The 20,915-nt window shown below is 41.6% G+C and overlaps 1 protein-coding gene across 1 annotated transcript in view; it reads left to right on the top strand.

Moving 5' to 3' along the window:
* Positions 1-15,706, top strand: part of Dop1R2 (dopamine receptor 2) — a 31,262-nt gene extending 15,556 nt beyond the window's left edge. Inside the window, 3 exon segments of the mRNA XM_036818540.3 lie at positions 2,041-3,668; positions 4,090-4,171; positions 12,968-15,706. Of these exon segments, the coding sequence (XP_036674435.3) occupies positions 2,242-3,668; positions 4,090-4,171; positions 12,968-13,852 (2,394 nt within the window). The 5' untranslated portion in view covers positions 2,041-2,241 and the 3' untranslated portion in view covers positions 13,853-15,706.
* Positions 15,707-20,915: the final 5,209 nt, after the last annotated feature.

The following is a 20,915-nucleotide window of genomic DNA, read 5'->3' as shown; positions in this document are numbered from 1 at the left end:
CTCAAGTTCGGTTTCAGCTCGGTTCGGTTCTGTTCTGGACCCTGTTTATAGGAGGGCAGGAGTTGGGGGTCGAGATAAGCCAGCAACAGCAGGCAGCTGAATTTATGGCATACGCGACCCGGAAATGAGCAACCAGGATGTTGAGGCAGCAGGCAGGAGGCCCGAGTCCTGATCCCCGAGTCCTTCGTCCTCCTCCGCTCGATTGGCTACAGACCATATCCAGTTCTTACTCCCCGCCTGACGATGACAGGTGATAATCGAGAACAACAGCCTCAACGTAACTAAGTTACAAATGATATAGAGCGGATAAAAGGCGGACTAATTTGTAAATTAAGCCCTGTTTTAAAGACCAAATTAAGACCGTGATGGGGAGGCCAAAAAATATGGAAACAAATTGCCACATAAATGTGCTTCGTCACCAGGTGAAGGAAATTTTGGGGATTCAAAAACTTCACCCTAATTTAATTGGACACTCATGACGCATTATCCAGAAAATCAGGGAAAGGAATTTTACTTATACTCCTTGTCAATTAAAAGAGAAAATATATTCTGCTCGCACTAAACAGCTTTCCAAAGTTAAGTTTTTGCATTAAAATTAAAATGAGCTAATGGCAAGGATGTTAAGGGCAGTCTTTAAAAATATTTATCAGTGCCTTCCCTTTAAAAAACCCTCTTAAACCATTTTTGTTACGCATTTCTAACCGAGTAGCTGCAAATTGGAAGAACAAAATGCAATCTGGAAGCCATGCTTCCCTGAACTTTCACTGATTGGTTCACATTCAGAATGAAACAGGTACCAGTTGATAATTCCCAATCCACAGACCAAGGTTGTTCGGCTTCCATCTTCATCGCTTCGATTAAACCGACCCGAAAGTCGTTTTGCTGAATGGAACCTTTTGGGCAAGGAGTGGCAATGACAGATGTGCTGCAAAGCTCCAAGGACCCTAATGCAGCCAGGATCTGGCAATAAGTAGCCAGTGCAATCCAAGCTGGAGAAACAGTCGCCGGCTGTTTACATTAAGTACGGAGCTTAGCAATCAACTCGCGCCGACAAGTCTCCTCGCAGCCAGGACTCTTGAATAATGCGCTCCACAGTTGTTGACTTCCTCTGTCAAATTCCGTTGACAAAGGCAGCATCCACTTAGTCAGCCCTCGTCCTTCGTCCTTCGTCCTGCGACCGGAGTTCAAGTTCGTAGTGGTCGCACGCTTGACTTCCTGCCAACCCTGGCACTCGAAATGTAATTTAATTTGTTTATTTGTGTGGCACTCGCCTCCTCCAGGACCTCCACTTCCTCCATCTCCTGGCAGAATCCTCCATCTGGCGTGTCTGCTTGCCAATTAATTGCGCACCTTTTGGGTGCCACAAGCAGCAGGTGGAGTTCCTCCCGATTTCAGGCGAGGCAGCCCAAAAAATCCTCTAATTAATGTGTTTGTTTAGCTTTTGTGCGCGGAAATTTGCTTAACTCGGTTACCTGTGGATGCGAAAGTCAACATTTTAATTGAATGAAATTTATAGCCCGCGCTGAGAGCGATTCAATTACAATAGCTTCATTAGACTGGCGAAAAGTTTTAGTCAAAGGAAATGAAGCTCTTTATACTTGGTCCTAACTTTATTAAGTATTAAAATCGGAAGTATATTTAGGGAAATAATATCTATATATTATGCTGTGCTAAAGTAAATTTTCTGAGATCATCATCAAGTTGTAAATTAAAATTGCTCTTTTTATATTTTGGTGCAAAGATACCAACTGGAAAATATGAATATTTTATTACACACACATAAGCTTTAAGAAATTGGGAGCTTGTCACACTTTGTAAGTCTTCAAAAAATGGTTTGATTTTAGGAACTTAAAACGAATGGTAAAAGTTAAAAGATTGCTTAGCAATCCTTCAGGTAAAAATTTAAATGGACTTACTGAACAATGTATTTTATCTGTAATTCATGTTGTATCCCTATAAAACGTGTTACAACCTAACTTTATCTCAAGTTTGTCCTGATTGCATTGTGTTCACCAGCCTCTCCGTCTCTTTTGTCGACAGCTTGGCAGCCCGGCGGCGAGTCCTGGCCAAGGACATGAAAATGCGCTTCATTAATTTGGCTGGCAGCCGCGGACTGTCTGAGGAAAATCAGCAGAAGCTGCAGCTGGAGGAACAGGACCAGGAACTGCCGGGGAAATTGGAACAGGAACAGGAACAGTCAGCTGCAGCGACACAGCACTGAGCACTGAGCACTGAGTTGCAATGGTGGAGGACAATGGGTCGTCGGAAGCGGAAGGAGGCGCAGTCGCCCCCCTTTTGGCGCTCCTCCGGATGGAGGGGCTCAATCAGACCCAGACCCGCTTACCCACGTCGCCTCCGCTCTTTGGCAGCTACAACATCTCCGAGGATGTCTACCTCTACTTCAATGGCCTGCCCACGAGCACGGAGGTCGTCCTGAATGCCACCACCTTGAGCACACCTTCGAGTGTGGGAACAAGTGTTGGCACCACCACGCCGGAACCAGATCTCTCCGAGTTCCTGGAGGCCCTGCCCAACGATCGCGTGGGTCTGCTGGCCTTCCTCTTCCTGTTCTCCTTCGCCACCGTCTTTGGCAACTCCCTGGTCATCTTGGCCGTCATCCGGGAGCGGTACTTGCACACGGCCACCAACTATTTCATCACCAGCTTGGCGGTGGCCGACTGCCTGGTGGGACTGGTGGTCATGCCCTTCTCTGCGCTCTATGAGGTCCTGGAGAACACCTGGTTCTTTGGCACGGACTGGTGCGATATATGGCGATCCCTGGATGTGCTTTTCAGCACCGCCTCCATACTGAATCTCTGCGTGATCTCGCTGGATCGTTACTGGGCCATAACGGATCCCTTTAGCTATCCCATGAGGATGACGGTTAAGAGGGCTGCCGGTCTGATAGCCGCCGTGTGGATCTGCTCCAGTGCCATCAGTTTTCCGGCCATCGTTTGGTGGCGAGCGGCGAGGGACGGCGAAATGCCAGCCTACAAGTGCACATTTACTGAGCACCTGGGTTACCTGGTTTTCTCCTCGACGATATCCTTCTACTTGCCGCTGCTGGTGATGGTGTTTACCTATTGTAGGATATACAGGGCGGCTGTTATACAAACGAGGTCCTTGAAGATTGGGACCAAACAGGTGCTGATGGCCTCTGGGGAACTGCAGCTCACATTGCGTATACATCGTGGTGGTACCACCAGGGATCAGGCGAATCAGGTTTCTGGAGGAGGAGGAGGTGGTGGAGGAGGAAGCGGTGGTGGAGGAGGATCCATGAGCCACTCGCACTCCCATTCGCACCACCATCATCACAATCATGGAGGTGGAACCACGACCTCCACGCCCGAGGAACCCGATGATGAGCCCCTATCCGCTCTGCACAATAATGGATTGGCCCGCCATCGACACATGGGCAAGAACTTCTCGCTGTCCAGAAAACTGGCCAAGTTCGCCAAGGAAAAGAAGGCGGCCAAGACGCTGGGCATCGTGATGGGCGTGTTCATCATCTGCTGGCTGCCCTTCTTCGTGGTCAACCTGCTGTCCGGGTTCTGCATCGAGTGCATCGAGCACGAGGAGATCGTCTCGGCAATCGTCACCTGGCTCGGTTGGATCAACTCCTGCATGAATCCTGTGATCTATGCCTGCTGGAGCAGGGACTTCCGCAGGTGAGTTGAGTTTTGATGGGGGATCCTTATTTTAACCAAGGCGCAAAAAGATTAAGTAACAATATATAAGATCAAATGTTCCTTTAATATGTATCTTCATGTTCATCTTCTTTTTTGTTTTGATTCTCAACCATAACCATATATAATCTAAGGTATACAAAGACATTTTTTTCGAAGTTCTTTCTACCTATTGCTTTTATCTGTGTACTATTCTTTGAGATTTATTTTTACGGCTTACCGAGTATACTTATTTTCCGTTTACTCATGAAGAAACCCTTAAAACCACTAGAAGTACCCATTTTATGTGGTATATTTGTTTGCTTCTGCGTATTTGTGGCTTTTGAATGCCGAGCTTAACCCCTTACTGCCCCCTTCCTTGACTTTAACTGGCTTCTCTTCCCATTTTTCTTTTTTTTTCCAGGGCCTTTGTGCGTCTGCTGTGCATGTGCTGTCCTCGGAAGATTCGCCGCAAGTACCAGCCCACGATGCGTTCCAAATCGCAGGTGAGTGTCCCCATTCCCCGAAAGATTACACATCTCCGCCAGGCGATTCGATTTGATTCTCTTTCTCGTTTTTACGGACTGTAAAACTGGGCAATTTTGCGCATTTTCCACTCGCCTGAGTTCTTGTTGCATCCACTCTTTTCTGGCGGGCAAAACAAAAACCAGTTGATGGAAATCGCCTTCATGAATTACGTGCTGCTGGCCGTCTCCCCTTTTTGTATGCTCCAAAAACGAAACTCAACGAACGGCAAAATTAATTTACAAATTTAATGAATATGCAAAAAAACTGACATTTGCCACCGACTTCCCCTTTCACACATGGCACACAACCATGAAAACTTCCTGACATCCGCAGCGGATTCATCCTCACCCACTGACATCCTCGCATTTACGAATCCCTGCATAAATCATCTGGGGGGCGCATCACTCAACCTGTCGACCCTCGACCCTCTGCGTGATTTTAATGAATCATTTTCTAATGTTTGGCAACTCTGACTGCACCTGAGTGGCTTTGGCAGGGGGTTGGGTGGAATAAGAGCATTGCACCTGAAGTTTGCTGATGGAGAGATCCATTGTCGCCCGCCCAGGGACTTACTGTCAATGGGGTCTCTAAGTAATTACCCCGAAGTCACGTGTTTGGCTTCGCGACTGCAGTCGAACTTGTGTAGAAACTGAGAGATAGTAGATACAATTTAATTAGGTTAATAAAGCAGTTTCACTTAGAAGAATTACATGTTTTAGAAGTTTATTAACATATTAAAGTTAATTATTTGAAGGTATCAGGGCGTATGAGTCATAATATGTCTGTGCATATTACAGGTCATATAAATAATTTGTTCATGTTAAATATCTAAGATACAAGTTATTCCATATGCAGTAAGATTAAAGGATAGTAAGAATAAGAAAAAGAATACAAAAAAAGGTTATCTTCTATATTTTACATAGTTTCATATATTTATTTGGATTTTGCGCTCTGTAAACTTGTTTGCTTAGAAAGTTTTCCAAGTCGACCGCAGGGCATGTAATTTTCCAACCTATCAAAAACACTTAAAGTGTCAGTTCTAGGAAAAGAGGCCTGTCCCAAAATAGCTCCTGTCATCACGGCATTAAAGTCATTATGGTACACCTTTACCCCTCGGGCCCTCCATCACACACCCCATATTCCCTATATATAGTATAGTATCGCCTTGTCTGGCGAATCTGAAGCTGATTGTGATTCCGGCGGCGTTCTTGATTTTGCAGAGATTCGCGACGCGGCGCTGCTACTCGACCTGCTCGCTGCACGGCATTCAGCACGTGCGACACAACTCCTGCGAGCAGACTTACATATAGTTTAGCGTAGATTTAGTTGACAATGATTAAGGCGCCGCCCCGCCCCCCTAGCGCCCTCCATTTGTCCGCAAGTCAATGGCAAGGTAAGCGACTTGTGACTCTGTGTCGGTGTCTGTGTCCTCTGACTTTCTCTCTCTCTGTCTGTAATGTGTGTCCTGTTGTCCTTTCAAAGGCACCCACATAAAGAACTGGGGGAAAAAAACACGAGCATCCCGTCTCCGTTCTTCGGATTCTGCATCCCTCACTGTTGCCGTCTCTGTCTGTGACTGCGCCGTCTCACTCTTACTCACTCCTGTTTGTTGACTCGGCCATGGCATTGTTGTTTGTGTCCTTGTTTCCGTTTCTTTCCGGGATGTTCTGGAAATCTTCGGAGATTTTAAAGTTACTTTTGGATGCTGAAAAGTATGCTATACAAAATTGTATCTTAAATTTGTATTTGTCATTTAATATAATATATGATTTCATATGATTGAAAAGACTTTCTGGCTTAAATATTAAATATTAATCTTAAAAATATAAAAAAAGAATTAAGGAACAAGGTAGACTAACAAGATCTTAACTTTAAAGACCTCTAGAGATTTCCGGAACCTCTCCTTATGTATGTTTTCTTGGCTTGCTTTCTTTGCCGCAAAAGAACACGTTGCGAAAACAGACTCTGATTCAAGCACCTGTTGAATGTGTTGCACCTGTACAAACACACCCCTAAAGAACACACACACACACACTGGGACACTAACAAAGATGTCCACCCACGCAAAAAAAAAGTCCCTGGGCACCAACACCTGAGCCCTTCTCCGTTTGATGATGTTGTTTTTTTGTATGTTGTGACAGACAAGCTGAATAAAAAATTGAAAAAAGACCACAAACAAAGAAAAAAGAAAATCGAAAGTTTCCACAAAGTCTCCGAGCTCACACACTCGCACACACACTTGCACACTTGCAGGACACAATGTCCTTTCATCGTTTTTGTCACCGTTTCCGTTGCTGTTTTTGCCCTCCATGTTCTTGCTCCTGTTGTCGATGTTGTTGTTACTGTTGCTGTCGCCACTCACAAAAGATTTTCCCAGTGTACACAATGACGAAACAAGGAAAAACCGAAACACAAGCCCCGCTCTCTCACAAAGTGTTTGTTGATCTTTTTATACTCGCTTTCGGCAGAGGAAAAACGGTGTATATGATTCAGGAAAGCAGATGAAAGGGCCTAAATATAGACTGCATTGGCTTTAATAGGTGCGGACACTTGGGTGTCAAAAGCTGGGAAGTTATTGTTAAGGATGCTTAAAGACAGGAATACTTAGCCATTTTGGGGCCCAATTTAAGGGAATTAAAAAGTAAACCAATTTATCAAAAATATGTAAAAAGGTTATTACTTTTTTCTTAACTTTCTTCTATTAATTTTAAAATTATCCAAAAAAACTTCGAAGTTTTCCAGTGAACACAAATCTTAAATATATAATATTTCTTGGAACTATTTTATTTATTATTCAAAAATACCTTAAAGTCCGTATTAGAAATATTCCTTTTATATTTTTTTTAGTGGGGCATAAAATGTGTGTAAACTTTAAGTTGGCTTATCTTTGTGTGTTTTATGGTCAAAAGGAAAGGGTTCCCCCATTTTAGTTCGGTGTTTATTATTTTTAAAATTATACGTTGCCGGCCTTTCGACCCTTTCTACGAGCCATCTGAGGCAGTTTTTTTCCAGAGACCCCTAGGTCTCACCCGTTGCCAACCCAAAAATCTCCCCACAAAGGAGTCACGCACATTCGATACTTGAGAAATGTTATCAAGTGAACCATAAACATTTTTTGCACTTAAAAATTTCCAACTCAATTTTCGCCACGCCGATAAGCGTACACAGCCCGCACATTCGCACATACCACATGTAATTGTATTGATGAAAATGTTATTTACAGCAATCAACAGTCAATATGTGTCTGGCCTTGGTGGTCTTGTGCGTATGTACAAGTGTGTGTGGGTATAAGGATGCGGATGCGGATATGGATGCCAATGTGAGTGTATTCTCGTGCCTTTTCCGTATCCGCTCCTTTAGGATTTTGGGGTTTTTCTTTTGCGATATGTGTCTGTCATCATATCAATTACACCCAAGAGCATGCCAATTTATTTGCCAAGTGTTTCCACAGCCAATTGAAAGCGGCATTCGCAGAGCGCGGATGTGAAGTTTCGAGCACGACTGAGTCCACACTCGAGGCATTCAAACTCGGGTATTCCTTAATTCAGGTTCAATAGGCGGGCTTACTCAAAAGGTTACTTGAATAAAATGCCCTGTTTAATTCTTTAATAAAACATTACAGGATTTAAAGCTCAGGGGTTTTCAGAACAACTACAAGGGTTAAAGGATTATCAAAGGATAAAGCTTATGCACTTTGTAAGTTTTATTGTCAGTCGCCAAGCATTTTGCCAGCCAACTTTCAAACCAATATAAATCAACAAAAAAGCACTTAATTTAATAGAAATTTTATTCAAAAATCTTAAATTTAACTAAAAGAGGATAGAACTAACTTTATGACTCACAAGGGAGCTAAGAAAAATGGTCAGACGGAATAAAAAAGGAAAATAGAGTTAAGCAAATGCAAATAACGTATACGACTCGTTGCACAGAAACAATTAAGAAGCTAGGTAAATTGATAAAATTAACATAATTAAACTCAGTGGTATGCATTCGATTATATTTGACCTTAGATTTATCCCAAGATTACCTTTTAATGGTAATAACAGTTAACCTTTTCGAAACTCAGCCTTAGAAGTCGCACTGTTTGCGATTTGTCTAATTTATTGCAAATCCTTCGCTCAGGAAGGACCCTGACTCTCCCCTTTGGCCGACAAATGAGGCGACTTCCGGCAGCCACAATTTGCCTGGTCGCAAATGGAAATGGACTTCGATCAAATGAGGATATTGCAGACGTGTGGTTAACTCCCAGCCCCAAAGGACTCGATTTCCGCCCTCAAAAGCCTGACCCTCTGTTGGCCATCTTTGTGCCACCTCAAGCACATTGCGGTCAGCCACAAGTTGCAGCTGTCTGTGTGCCAGTGGGACGTCGACTGCCCTTTTCGACACTTAAAAATTAACTTCACAGGAGTTTCATTCAATTTTAATGCCACCAAACACTCACCCACCCACACACACTCACACACACTTTCACATGCACACTCAACACGCTGATTAATCGCCCACTGTCGTCTGTGGCCCGCCTGACATTTAGGCCCACTGTGACCACCCACTCTGTGTCCTAATGAGCCGTAAAGGATTCCATCCCCACCCCCAACCTCCCAAACATACACACGCATTCTGCCTGTCAGGGCCAATTTGCATACCATTTCGACTGGCATCTTCGGTGAGCGTGCACATGCGGAAAAATCGGGAAAAAGGTCAATCACTCATTACTTTACATATCGAAAATTATGCTATTTATGGCATTTAAAAATGTCAAGCAATTATGTGTATACCCACCGTGTAAGTCGTCACGTTTCAAGCACCTCTCTTTAGTGAAAAGTGGTTAAAATTTGGACCCTCAATTAAAAGAAATATTTTAATGCAGATCATTAGAGAATTTTACCAGGAACTCAAAAAGGTATCCCACGTCTAAATCGAGATCCAATAACTTAAGTTATGGGTTCTAGAAGTGCAGTTTTTGGGTCTGATAATGAAATACCTTGGAAATTCGGAAAAACCGAACATGAAAATGGGTTAAAATTTGGATTCTCAATTAAAAGAAATATTTTAATGTAGATCATTAGAGAATTTCACCACAAACTCATAGAGGTATCCCACGCCTAAATCGGGATCAAATAACTCAAGTTATGGAATCTAGAAATGCAGTTTTTGGGGTCTGATACTGAAATCCATTGGAATTACGGAAAATCCGAACATGAAAATGGGTTAAAATTTTGACCCTCAACTAAAGGAAATATTTTAATGTAGATCATTAGAGAATTTTACCAGGAACTCAAAGAGGTATCCCACGTCTAAATCGGGATCAAATAACTCAAGTTATGAAATCTAGAAGTGCAGTTTTGGGGTCTGATACTGAAATCCATTGGAAATACGGAAAATCCGAACATGAAAATGGGTTAAAATTTGGACCATCAATTAAAAGAAAAATTTTAATGTAGATCAATAGAGAATTTTACCACAAACTCAGAGAGGTATCCCACGTCTAAATCGGGATCCAAAAACTCAAGTTATGGGTTCTAGAAGTGCAGTTTTCGGGGTCTGATACTGAAGTCCATTGGAAATTCGGAAAAACCAAATATGAAAATGGGGTAAAATTTTGAACCTCGATTTAAAGAACTATTTTAATGTAGATCATTAGATAATTTTATCATGAACTCAAATGGTATCCCACGTCTAAATCGGGATCCAATAAACGAAATTGTGGAAGAACATTTTGTTTTATTAAAAATTCCTCTTAATATATTTTAAGTGTTTCAGGTACTTAAACTTAACTGACATATACTTTTTATAACCCAAAATAAATAATTTTAATTTCAAAGATAATTGTAAAGTGATTAATATAAAAAAGAGAGCCGAGAAATTTCTCGATTTTTCCCTGTGCACCTGAACGCAACAAGATGTTTTGATTGAAAATGCCATCTAGCCAGGACCAAGCCAACTCACCCACTCACCCACAAATCCTGCAACCGCACACACTCGCAGCTGAGACTGCTTAGCATAAATTTGTAAGCTTGTAAACCAGGAATTTGTGATTCTGACTGTTTGCAGAGGAAACCACTGGCCAGCCGGAGGCCAACTCCCACAAACACATCGGAACTGCTTCGATTCGGGGCCTTCGAGTAGCTCGAAAGCAGGCGAAAACTGCAAGGAAAATAGCACGTACTTTAATCAATCCCTAATATATACACTATTTTGCTCCTTGTGGCTGCTAATGCTAAAATGCTGCTGCTATAATCGCTGCTAATTGCATCAATTATTTGACCAGTCCTTGTACTATTTATGCGAGGCAATGCTAAATTGAATTCGAAAACGAAATTGTTTAACCGATTAATCAAACTGATTTCATTCCACTGAAACGAACTGAGGCGGACTAAACAATAATCAGGGACCCCTATATATATACTTAGCTAATATATAGAGTCGATAATGGCTCATTTCTCGGGCAGGACCAACATCAAAATGTAATTTACCACAAATGTTGCGCAAACATCAATTATCCCTAATTGACTGTGAACGTGAAATTAACGTTTATAATTATGTGACAGAGCCGCTGGAGCGGAAGTCCGAGTTCCAGTCCGTGGGAATTCGTGTAGGCAGCCATGTAACTTTTAATGTCCTTTTGCAGGATTCCAAATCGAGGGGGGGGGGGCAATCGGACATTTGGTGGCTGTCATCCTGCAAGGTCACCGGTTAAGCCGCCAAGATAGGGTGCCTCAGAAGCTTAGCCTTTGGCGAAACTTTGAGGTCGATCCAAGTCGGGGTCGCAGGTCCTCAAAGAGGGTTATTGAGTGCCAGGCAATAAATTACCAAAAGAGGCGTGGTCGCGACAAGTTCGTGCGCCAAACAGCCCACTTGAAAATTCCCGGTGTCATTGACCTCTGGGCGGAATCACACGAAAGGCTCATTACTTTTTGGGTGACAAGCCCCTGGGCAGACTTATGACTCACTAAAACGTTATGATAAAAATACTTCAAGATTTAATAACTCTAGATAAGACGAGCTTTATGAGGGGACACGAAAAGAAAATGATAGAAAATAGAAACACTAAATGACACTTCATTTATAATCGGCTTAATCTTAATTTAAAACATTGGCATAGCCATCAAAATGGCTAAAGCCAAATTGGCAGAAGTGATTATTTGGCCAGCTCTCGACTTTCCCATCCCGGGTGTTATTTTTCGGAACCGCCGGGGGGCTATAAAAATTGCAAATTTCCCAGAACGCCCGGGGTGTCTGCTAAGCGGGCCATTCGGTCGGGCTCTTCAATTATTTAAGCTAATTGCGGCCGCCCTTCGAAGGACAGCAGACCACTCGGCGTATACGCAATGCAAATTGTACGCAAATGGGTGAGGGATTTTAGAATTTTATACGACCTGAAGGAGGCGTCTGTAAGACCGTAATTGAATTGGCCAAACCAAAGATGATGGGTTTTTTTTTGGGGAGGGCAAGGGGCTGGAAAATGTAGAATCAGGTTGGCAAGAAGCCACTTGCAACAAATAAGGAAAAGTCCATATGAGCCCTTGGAATTTTCCCCTCAAAATAACAAACACACATACGCACACTTACAAATTTGGTTAATGTTGTTGTTACTGTTATAATTCTTTGCCCTCTTCGAAAAAAAAAAAAAAATGGAATCTGAAAATTCTTTGAAAAACCAGAAATTGGAATTTCAGCTACCGCTTTTCTTTTCCTATTTTCACGCTCTTTTGTTGTTGTTATGGCTGATTGTTGTTGCTCTTTTCCTAGTTTTTCCCCACTTTTCATTGTTTTGTTGTTTTCAATCATGCATTTTGCTTTGACTTTTACTGCACCCCGGAAAAAGAAGAAAAACGACTGGGTGAAATGGAGGAAAATCAAGGGGAAATCTGCCAGCGAAAGCCGCAACAGTTTCCTTCTCTCTTGATATTGCTGTTGTTGTTGTTGTTCCACCGCCCCTCAGTTTTTCCCGCCTACACCTGGTGTTGTTGTTATTGTTGCTCTGGCTGTTCATTGTTGTTGTTGTCGTTTCACTTTGTTGCTTTGTTGTTGCTGCGGCTGCTGCGTTGAAACGGCAATTTTGTTTACAGCCACACTAACTCACAAAAAAAAAGAAATGAAAGAAAAGAAAATAAAAACACCCAAATTTATCCGGAAACACTGCCTGCAAATTGTATGCAAACACTCGAAACGAAATAAGACAACAAAATGTTAATTAAACGCTTTTCTCTCGCCTCTCTACTTTTCACCCCTTTTTCTGCTCTTGCTTTCTTTTGCCTTGTTTTGTGATTTTAATTGTTACTTTCTCCTGTTTTTGCGCTGTACTATTTCTTTTGTAATTTTTTTAATATAAAACTTTATTTGAATGTATTTTTAATGAATACTTGCTAACTTACTTTATTTGATGTTTATAACTATACTATTTCTTTACTGAATGCGAACATTATTTTATTTTTATTTTGCTTCTTTTTTATATTTTTAAACATTTTGTATTATTTTCTTTCTTTATGCATTCTCTTTCGGTGTTCTATTATTTCTTAAAATACTGAATTCCTTAATCATATTTCCTTTACAAATTTTGTACACATTTGTATACCTTTTTGCTTACTAATATTTCTTTCTGAAATATTTTATACATTTTTATACCATTTTTCTGAATAATATTTCATTATAAATATTTTATACCTCCCTTTTAATATATTTTAATTATTGTTATCCATTTAAAATTAAATACTTTTCATTTCTTAATTTTTTTTTTAATTTTCCTTCTGTTTTTCAATCTCTTTCTCTAACAGTGCCACGTGGCCGCTGCAATGGTGGCCGCCTCCACCTCCTTCGGCTACCACTCGGTGAACCAGATCGACAGGACGCTCATGTGACGACAGCTGAGCAGTTGCAGCACCTGCAGCGGTGGCAGCAACTGCGGCGGATCCCGGTCCGCCCACCACCAGCACCACTCCTCCGGCACCGCCACGCCCTCGTCCTCGCAGCGATCCTGCACCAGATGCCAGAGCTTCCATCGCCACCACCATCGCTCCCGGCGCCGCAGCTCGGGGATGCAGTTGCGCGGGGACTACAACTCGACCACGGCGGTCAATAGTGCGCTGGCCAAGACGATAGTGACGATCAGCGCTCCTCCAGTGGCGGCTGCCTCGGCCAGTTCCCTGCACTTGGGAGCCGGAGGACGACCCTCCTCGGTGTCCACCCTGACAATCGCCTCGGTGCCACCCACTTTGAGTGGGGCAGGAGGGTCGGTGAGTGGGGCTACTTCTCCCCTGGCCCCCAGCCTGAAGGCCTTGACCCCGGGACCCTCGAACTCATCGGGTCACCATGTGTCCTTCATGCCCATGACGGGCATGAAACGTTTGCGCAGCTCCAATGCCTCCTTGGGATCGCCAAATGGCATCATTAGCACCGTTGCCGGAGCGGACACCACCTCGGCCCCATCGCTCATCGATTCCGGCGAGGATCAGGTGCAGATGAGGACGAACCACCACAGGATCCTGGAGCAGTGCCACAGTGTCCAGAGCCAGATAACCACCTTGGGCGACGTGGAGGACGACGAGGAGGTGAGCGACAGCGAGAGCGAGAGCATCGGACTCGCCCTGGTGGAGACCACGCCCCAGCTGGAGAGCCAGCCGGTGGAGGTGTCCAGTTCCTCCAGCTCCTCGGTCAAGTAAACTCAGCCCCAGAACCGCAGAAACAAATCCCAAACATTAGTGATAAGATTCAAACATATATGTAGGTGTGTTTATCAGGAAAAGTCGATAGAAAATACTGGGAAAGGAAAAAGCTTTGGACATTTCTAAGCCTTTTTGCTTTGAAAGCAACTATATTCAATCATTTCTTAAGGTTTCATTAAGGATCCAGAACCAAGCTAAGATCATTTTTCTATCATACTAAAAAAATATCATTTTAAATACTCATAACACTACTTGTTATTAAACTAAATTCTTTATCTTTATTACTAGATTGTTAAAATAAGCTGTTAAAAATGTATAAGTAATATTTTTTGGAATTACCTATAAAACTTAGTTATTAATTATTTTTTTAAATTATAAAAGCTAATATTATCGCTTTACCAACAATAAGTTTCACCCAAAATGGCTTAGGAGTGTCCATTATTTTACCTCCCTGTAAATCGACCCATCCGAAGTGTGTACATAGCAATCTAGTCTCGCCTAGTCACTCATTAGCTTATTGATCGGTGATAGAACACTATGCAACAAGGAACCCCTTATTTATCGACCCCTAATTACTACTGGGTTTCAGTTTCAGTCGGAGGCGGTGGTTGCATAGTGGGAATTAGTGTTACTGTTAGCTGTCATATCTTAGATCTTCCATTATGTAGATGTATTCCGCTCTGTAAATGTCTCAAACGTCTAGCAATTGAATTGAAAGCTACGTCTTCAACCTGTCCAAGTACCTGACTATCTCTCTCAAACCCAAATATTATGCGAAACTGTATATAGCTTGTCTTCGACTCTCCCTATCTCGCTCAAACTAGCTTTCTGTTACTCGATACTTGTTTGTTATTAACTGAAATTAACTCTACGGGTGCAATATGAATTTATACCAACTAAACATAGCCTCAGTAAGGACTCGAACAATCAGGCAAACAGGCTTCAGAACCAGTTCGTAGTAGATTCAAGTACAAAATCACAGAAGGAGCACTGGCAAATTGTTTAGATAATTACCCTTGGCCCATTCTTCAATGCGTTCTTTGAACTTTATAGCAATACATATAGAGTGAATGTTAAATGTGCTTCACACACAGCCGAAACTTGCAGAATTGATTGTGGCAGCTTAATGAATTAATCCTTCAAAGGGTTTGAACCCATTCTGTACTATTACATGTATGCTTATGATGGCTCAGCTCATCCGATTCCGATTTCGCAATAATTAATGTGTGCAATTAGAATTGATTTCCTCCCCGCCCATAAGGTCCTGAAAAACAGGAAATAAATTGAGGACAAGAATGCGATTTTGGGTGGAGCAAAAACTGTTGAGAAAAACTAATAACAATGGCGAGACGTCAGTTTAGTGGATGAGTAGGAACAAATCATGGGTCGTCCTTTGGGGAGAATAGGAAAAATGTTGCTCATTGTTTTCAAAACAAACAAAGCGAAATGGAAAATGATGGAAAGGCAAGTCGAGATGAAAAACAAAGGCAGCGGGAAAAGCAAACAAATGGCAATTATTAATATTGAATATGGTAGCGCATAAGTGACATACATAGCTCATAGAGTCCTCGTTGTGTCTGTGTATCGGTGTGCATGCATGTCTAGTCCTAAGTGTACATGTAAATGCATTATCCTTAAGCATTATCCTTAAGCTCCCCAGCTGGATTGGCAAGAAAAACAAAAATAAGCAAAAGAACAAGAACCGAAAGACAAACTCAATTGATTGCCACGCATCTTAGGCTAAGCTGCAAACTGCAAAACTTAGATTTATATATTGAGTGTACTATACTGTAACTGTAACTACCATATACAACTACGCAAGGAGATTAAAAAGCGACAACTAAGAAAGAACTCTCGACGATGACTTGGTCTTATTTAAATTTCAGCTCGTTCAGTAAGGGAATCTTTGCGGATTTGCGGTCTTTCAGGATTAGGGGGGGATGGGTTTTTAGGGATGGTTTTCAGGAGCTGGAAATGCCATGAGTTGCCACACTTGATGGCTGATGGCCAGCCAAGCAAGAAGACAAAGTGCAGTGCCAGTTCAGCAAACAACTGGCAAAAAGTTTACACTTTACATTTTCGGATCATGGCCCTGCCACCCTGCCACCCTCAACCCATCTAGAGGTTCTAGAGGTTCTGGAGGGTAAGTATGTCAGTCAGTCAGTCAGTGGGAAAAAAAGGATATGGCCAAGATGGATAGACAGCTGCAAGAGTTGCAGTCAGCAAAGTGCGAAAGTGCGATGCAACGCATCTTAAACAACTCTCCAGGGGCAGCTGCATGTGTGTCTGATTTTCTCCTCTTTTTTTCTATCTTTCCTTGGAACCTTGTATCCTTAGGTCGTGCCACCAAAAGGATAGCAACCTCATCATCCCCTGGCGAAAGTGTCCGACGTAACAATGTGGGGACAAAACGTGCTGCGTGTATTGACTCACTAATGAGAAAATGAACAAGAAACTAGCGGAGCAAACCGGAGCAAAACTACGCAGCTACAGCGCACTAATGACCCACAGTTGAACCCAGTGATACAAATGGAGAGATAGGGTCTAACAGATGGAGATACAGCTGCAAAGCACAAGGCACTGTGCAACACCATTAAGCTCACTGGAAAAAATATATCCTGGAAGGTATAAATACGAATGAGTACAAAATTGGGTAGCTTGAAAAATAAAAAAGGGAATTCCAAGTTGAATGCATGTTATTGTTATACCACGTTTTTAAAAAACCATTAAAGGATACAAATATTGGAGATAACCAAACTAAATTTCATTTTAACTTGTAAGACCTTATGACACTGGCTTGGTTTTTGATTTAATGAACAGATTTATCCAAAAAGGAAGAAAAAAAAGAAAAAGGGTCTTCAACTTAACAATGTATTATGCATTTATATATTTAATCAAGTTTATATCATAGAGTATTTTAAAGATTGTCAAAATTTAAGAAGGTATAAGGCCTTTACTTTGAAATTTAACACATACATAAATTATTAACGTTTCATCTCATTTATTTTTGCAGTGCTGAATTTTACTTTCAGTTGGCAATCTGCGTCTTCCACACCTTCGATTGCCCGCAGAACTTTGTTGTGCGAGCGCTGTAAAAATGTAGAAAGATGGTTACAGGACATCAACGCTACAGATACAGCTCTTTCACCATTCTCCAGATGTTTTATGTAGTAAATATATAGCACATCCGCAGTTGTGGATGCAGCGTGTCCTCGCCCGTAATCAGCCGAGTAACGACTGCCAAAATGCTGGATAAGCGTGGAACTAATAAAAAGAGGAAACGTTGCAAGCTGCACACAATAAGCTGCGACCGGAGCTCATCCTTCGGGGAGGTCCTTGCCCCCCGAAAGCCCCCTTTTTACCCCCTTTCAGCTTATCACTGGAGTTGAAGGCTGCGTCAAACCCTCGACGACATTTTATTTGCTCACTGGTAATTTTGTTTCCGTTAGCTACTAGAATTTTTCCCATTCCATTTCTCGACTATCTCGTCCTTTTTTCTTCCTTTTGTTGGGTTTGGTTAATGAACCGAAATGCGTGTTTGTCTCCCACGATTTGGGTTTGTATTTCGTGGCATTTCGACTGGAGTTCGCTGCTCTATTCATGTCCTGCCACTTCGTCCTTCCGCCACATCCTTTAGCCAGTTGGGTGGCGAAATTGTGTTGCCCCAAATATGTATTGCAATCATTGTTTTGATGACTTTGTTGCTGGGCAAAGTCAAATTCGCGTCTCCGGAGAAACGGCAAGGAAAGGGGGGATTTTATTCGGTTGTTTGGATTATTGCTGGCAGCTTATGTTCTGGAATCAGATTCTATTTATGGTTGTGTCTTTTGTATGTGACTGCCTCCCACACACACACGCAATTACAAAATCGCTGTCTGGCATTTCCGCTTCGCCGATTTATAATGCCTTTAATTACACAAGCATAATAATGTCTAGTCTTTGGGCCAGCAACTTTAATTCTTTTGTTTATATAAAAATTACTTCTTGAATTATTATTGTGGCCTGGCATACAATTCTATAGATATCAATCTGTGGGTAATTAAATTCGATCTATGGTCAGGAAAAATCCAGTTTTATTTAACCTTTTAATTAATAATCCATACTCTAGTATCACATAGTACAACAATATCAGCACCCACTCAATAAATTTTTATATGATAATTCCATAATTAAATTAGTTTTAATTTCCGGGCAAGCTATGAAAATATATTTCCTCCAATGCCCGGCCCATAATGAAACTAAAAACCCTCATTAAACAAGCCGAAATCCCATCAAAAAAATCGATGTAAAACATGGAGACAAATGAAGGCCGTAATGAAATCAAAACTCACTTACTACCACATCGGAAAACCGCAAAGGCTAAAAAGTCACAATGTTGTGTTCAAATTTGCCAAGAGCAGTAAAAAGTTGCCTCCGACCCCCTGATTACTTTTTCTTTTTCCGATTTTTTTGGAGTGTGTGTGTGCTTTAACATTTTTTTGGGCTGGGAAAAACGTTGCTTTAATAAAAATTATGTCGTACACCGTGCATTGAAAATATGAATTATTAATGCGAATCCTTTGGTGAGCGAGAATCGGAGAAGTCTTCTTGAATATGCGGGGTGAAATTAGTGTTCTGCCTTTGTCTTTATTGGCCCTTAAAAGCCGCTAATGAAATCAATATAGCCCCTCTAAACAATTCTGCTGGAGCAGAGCGTCATAAAAATGCTAAATAAATTGATGAACTGCGGCAAGGCGCAGTCCGGAAAAGCGGATGGAAATTGATGGGACGGGAAATGGGAAACTCAAGGAAAAACGGCTCGAGGATGACGAGATGGATGGCTGCCTGGCTGACTGCCTTTTGTCGTAAAAGGCGCCATTCCCTTCCTGTTGTAAAAAGGCGACCGGACGACCCTTTCATTGTGTTGCGATTCAGAAAACGGGGACTTTCGGGCAGGTTTTATATGGCATCGTGTTTTTGGGGTACCGATAGGCACATGCACTTGCCTGGGCCAAGGTCTACGAGTGGGGGGCGTGGCTGGCGCCCCAAATTGTATAAATATAAACGACATTAAAGCGCGTCTGGAAATAAAACAAACAGCAAGTCAAACCCAATGAACTGAGCGGAGGACCTCCTCCTTCCCCTCGAAATAAAGAGGCCCACCTGATGTGGCAATTCAAGCGCAGCTTCATTGTGCTCCATGTTCCCGGTTCGATTTTCCATATCTCTAAACACAATGCCCCAGCTATTTTCGTAGGATCCGCGAGTGGGTGTGGCACGTCCTCTGCCAATTTGCCATTGTGCGTTTATATTTAACCATTTAAAAATATGTGTGAGCAGCAATGACAATGTCCTTCGACATAAGTCGTTGCTATTTGTGAGCCAAAAAATGAGCATCCCACGGAAAAAAATATATTTATAGGGGGAATTCGATAAGGGGAAGATATTAAATTATAATGATTTTATGAAAAATGTATCATACTTGGTTTTTTTAAGCATACATTTAATTATAATTATTAATAGTTAATAAAACTCAATGAGAACCAGTTAATTTGGATTTCATTGTAAACCAGTAATATCATAATTTTAAATTTAAAGAGTTTTCCAAATTAATTAAGTCATAACTAAAATTAATTCCTAATCCTTATGATATAGTTTTGCAAAATCAAGTAAAAGCTAATATTTTTACTACAAAGATACCCAAGATATTTGCTAGTGTCTTGAAAATATCCTTTATAACGACTTCCTACCGTTTCAAAAAAAAACTGTAATAACCCCTCGACGACGTGTCAATGCCAAAGGTTCACACTTTTCGGAAGGCGTGGGAGATCCTTTTTGAATCGTTGGGGTTATTGCCATGTGAGTTTTCTGGCCCCAGTGTCCTGACGGCTGTGATGGCAACACATTGTTCTAAATATCTAATGGCGCCCAAACAGGGGAATTTGCAATTGAAGCGTGAATTTGCCCTGCCCAATTCCGGATGCGTGAGCAATTTCCCCAGCCAAGACAAACAAACAGAGAGCCCCCCAAAAAAAATGATATCTTCAAACTCCAAGCTGTCGATAGAGATATGAAGTTTAGTTGGCAGAAGGAGCCCAAGGATCCGAAGGATATGCATTGAAGCAGGCCAAATGACATCAGTGGATTATCGCCGACATCGAAGGGAGCATAAACCAAGCAATTTCCTGCTCCAGTCACCCCTTCCCTCATATCCTTTTCCCTTTGTGCGGAATAAAAAATTGAATAAAACACACCGAGGACTCATCGGGACTCGTGTGTGCATGTGTGCATGTGTGAGTGGAGCGAAACAAAAGGATGAAATATCGCAGAAGCCGGAAAACAAAAAAAATAACACAACACATCACAACAGGCGCCCCTCTAAAGTGTCGAAGTTTGAGGGCAGCACGTAAATTTGCGTTATCCTTGGACTGACCTTGACAGGCGACGGCGATGGCGACTTCCAGTGCTTTGGCCTTCGCATTGCCTCCAAAGGCCTCGCACATTCTTTCGCCGCTCTTTCCGAGAGTATATGTTAAATAACTTCACGCACTCACGCAGACATGCACTGAAAAAAATAAACTTTGAGCCAAAACTAGATTTCTTACAACTTCTAGATAGAAAATAAAATATCTATCATAATTCCTAACATTCATAATAGAAGTCGCTTTAATAATCACATTTTATTTGCAGTTCCTCGAACATGCATTATCGATTATAAAAATGTCAATATATATTTAAATGTATATTGTTAATCCTTAAAGCCTGTAAATTTGTTCTTAATTTCGTAAAATTATCTATCTCTTTTCTAACTTATCTATTGAAAATCTTTCAGATAAAAATTTACGAAAAACTCTGAGACACTATATTATCCAATCCCAGGACCGTTTTCTCATGCCAATGTTAAACTAAAAGTTAGTTTTAAACTTAAACGTAATAGATCTATTTCAAGTTTAACATTGGAATTGGGTCTTATTATGTTTTATTTAATAGGATAAAATATGGGTTTAATTCTTAAAGATTAAAGACCACAGGATAATATTGAAAAACTAATTAAGAAGTATTAATATTAAAGATTAGAGTA

Source organism: Drosophila suzukii, chromosome 3, assembly GCF_043229965.1.
Source record: "Drosophila suzukii chromosome 3, CBGP_Dsuzu_IsoJpt1.0, whole genome shotgun sequence".
Taxonomy (NCBI): domain Eukaryota; kingdom Metazoa; phylum Arthropoda; class Insecta; order Diptera; family Drosophilidae; genus Drosophila; species Drosophila suzukii.
The sequence above is the reverse complement of the archived record's forward strand: the minus strand, read 5'-3'. Positions and strand labels throughout refer to the sequence as shown.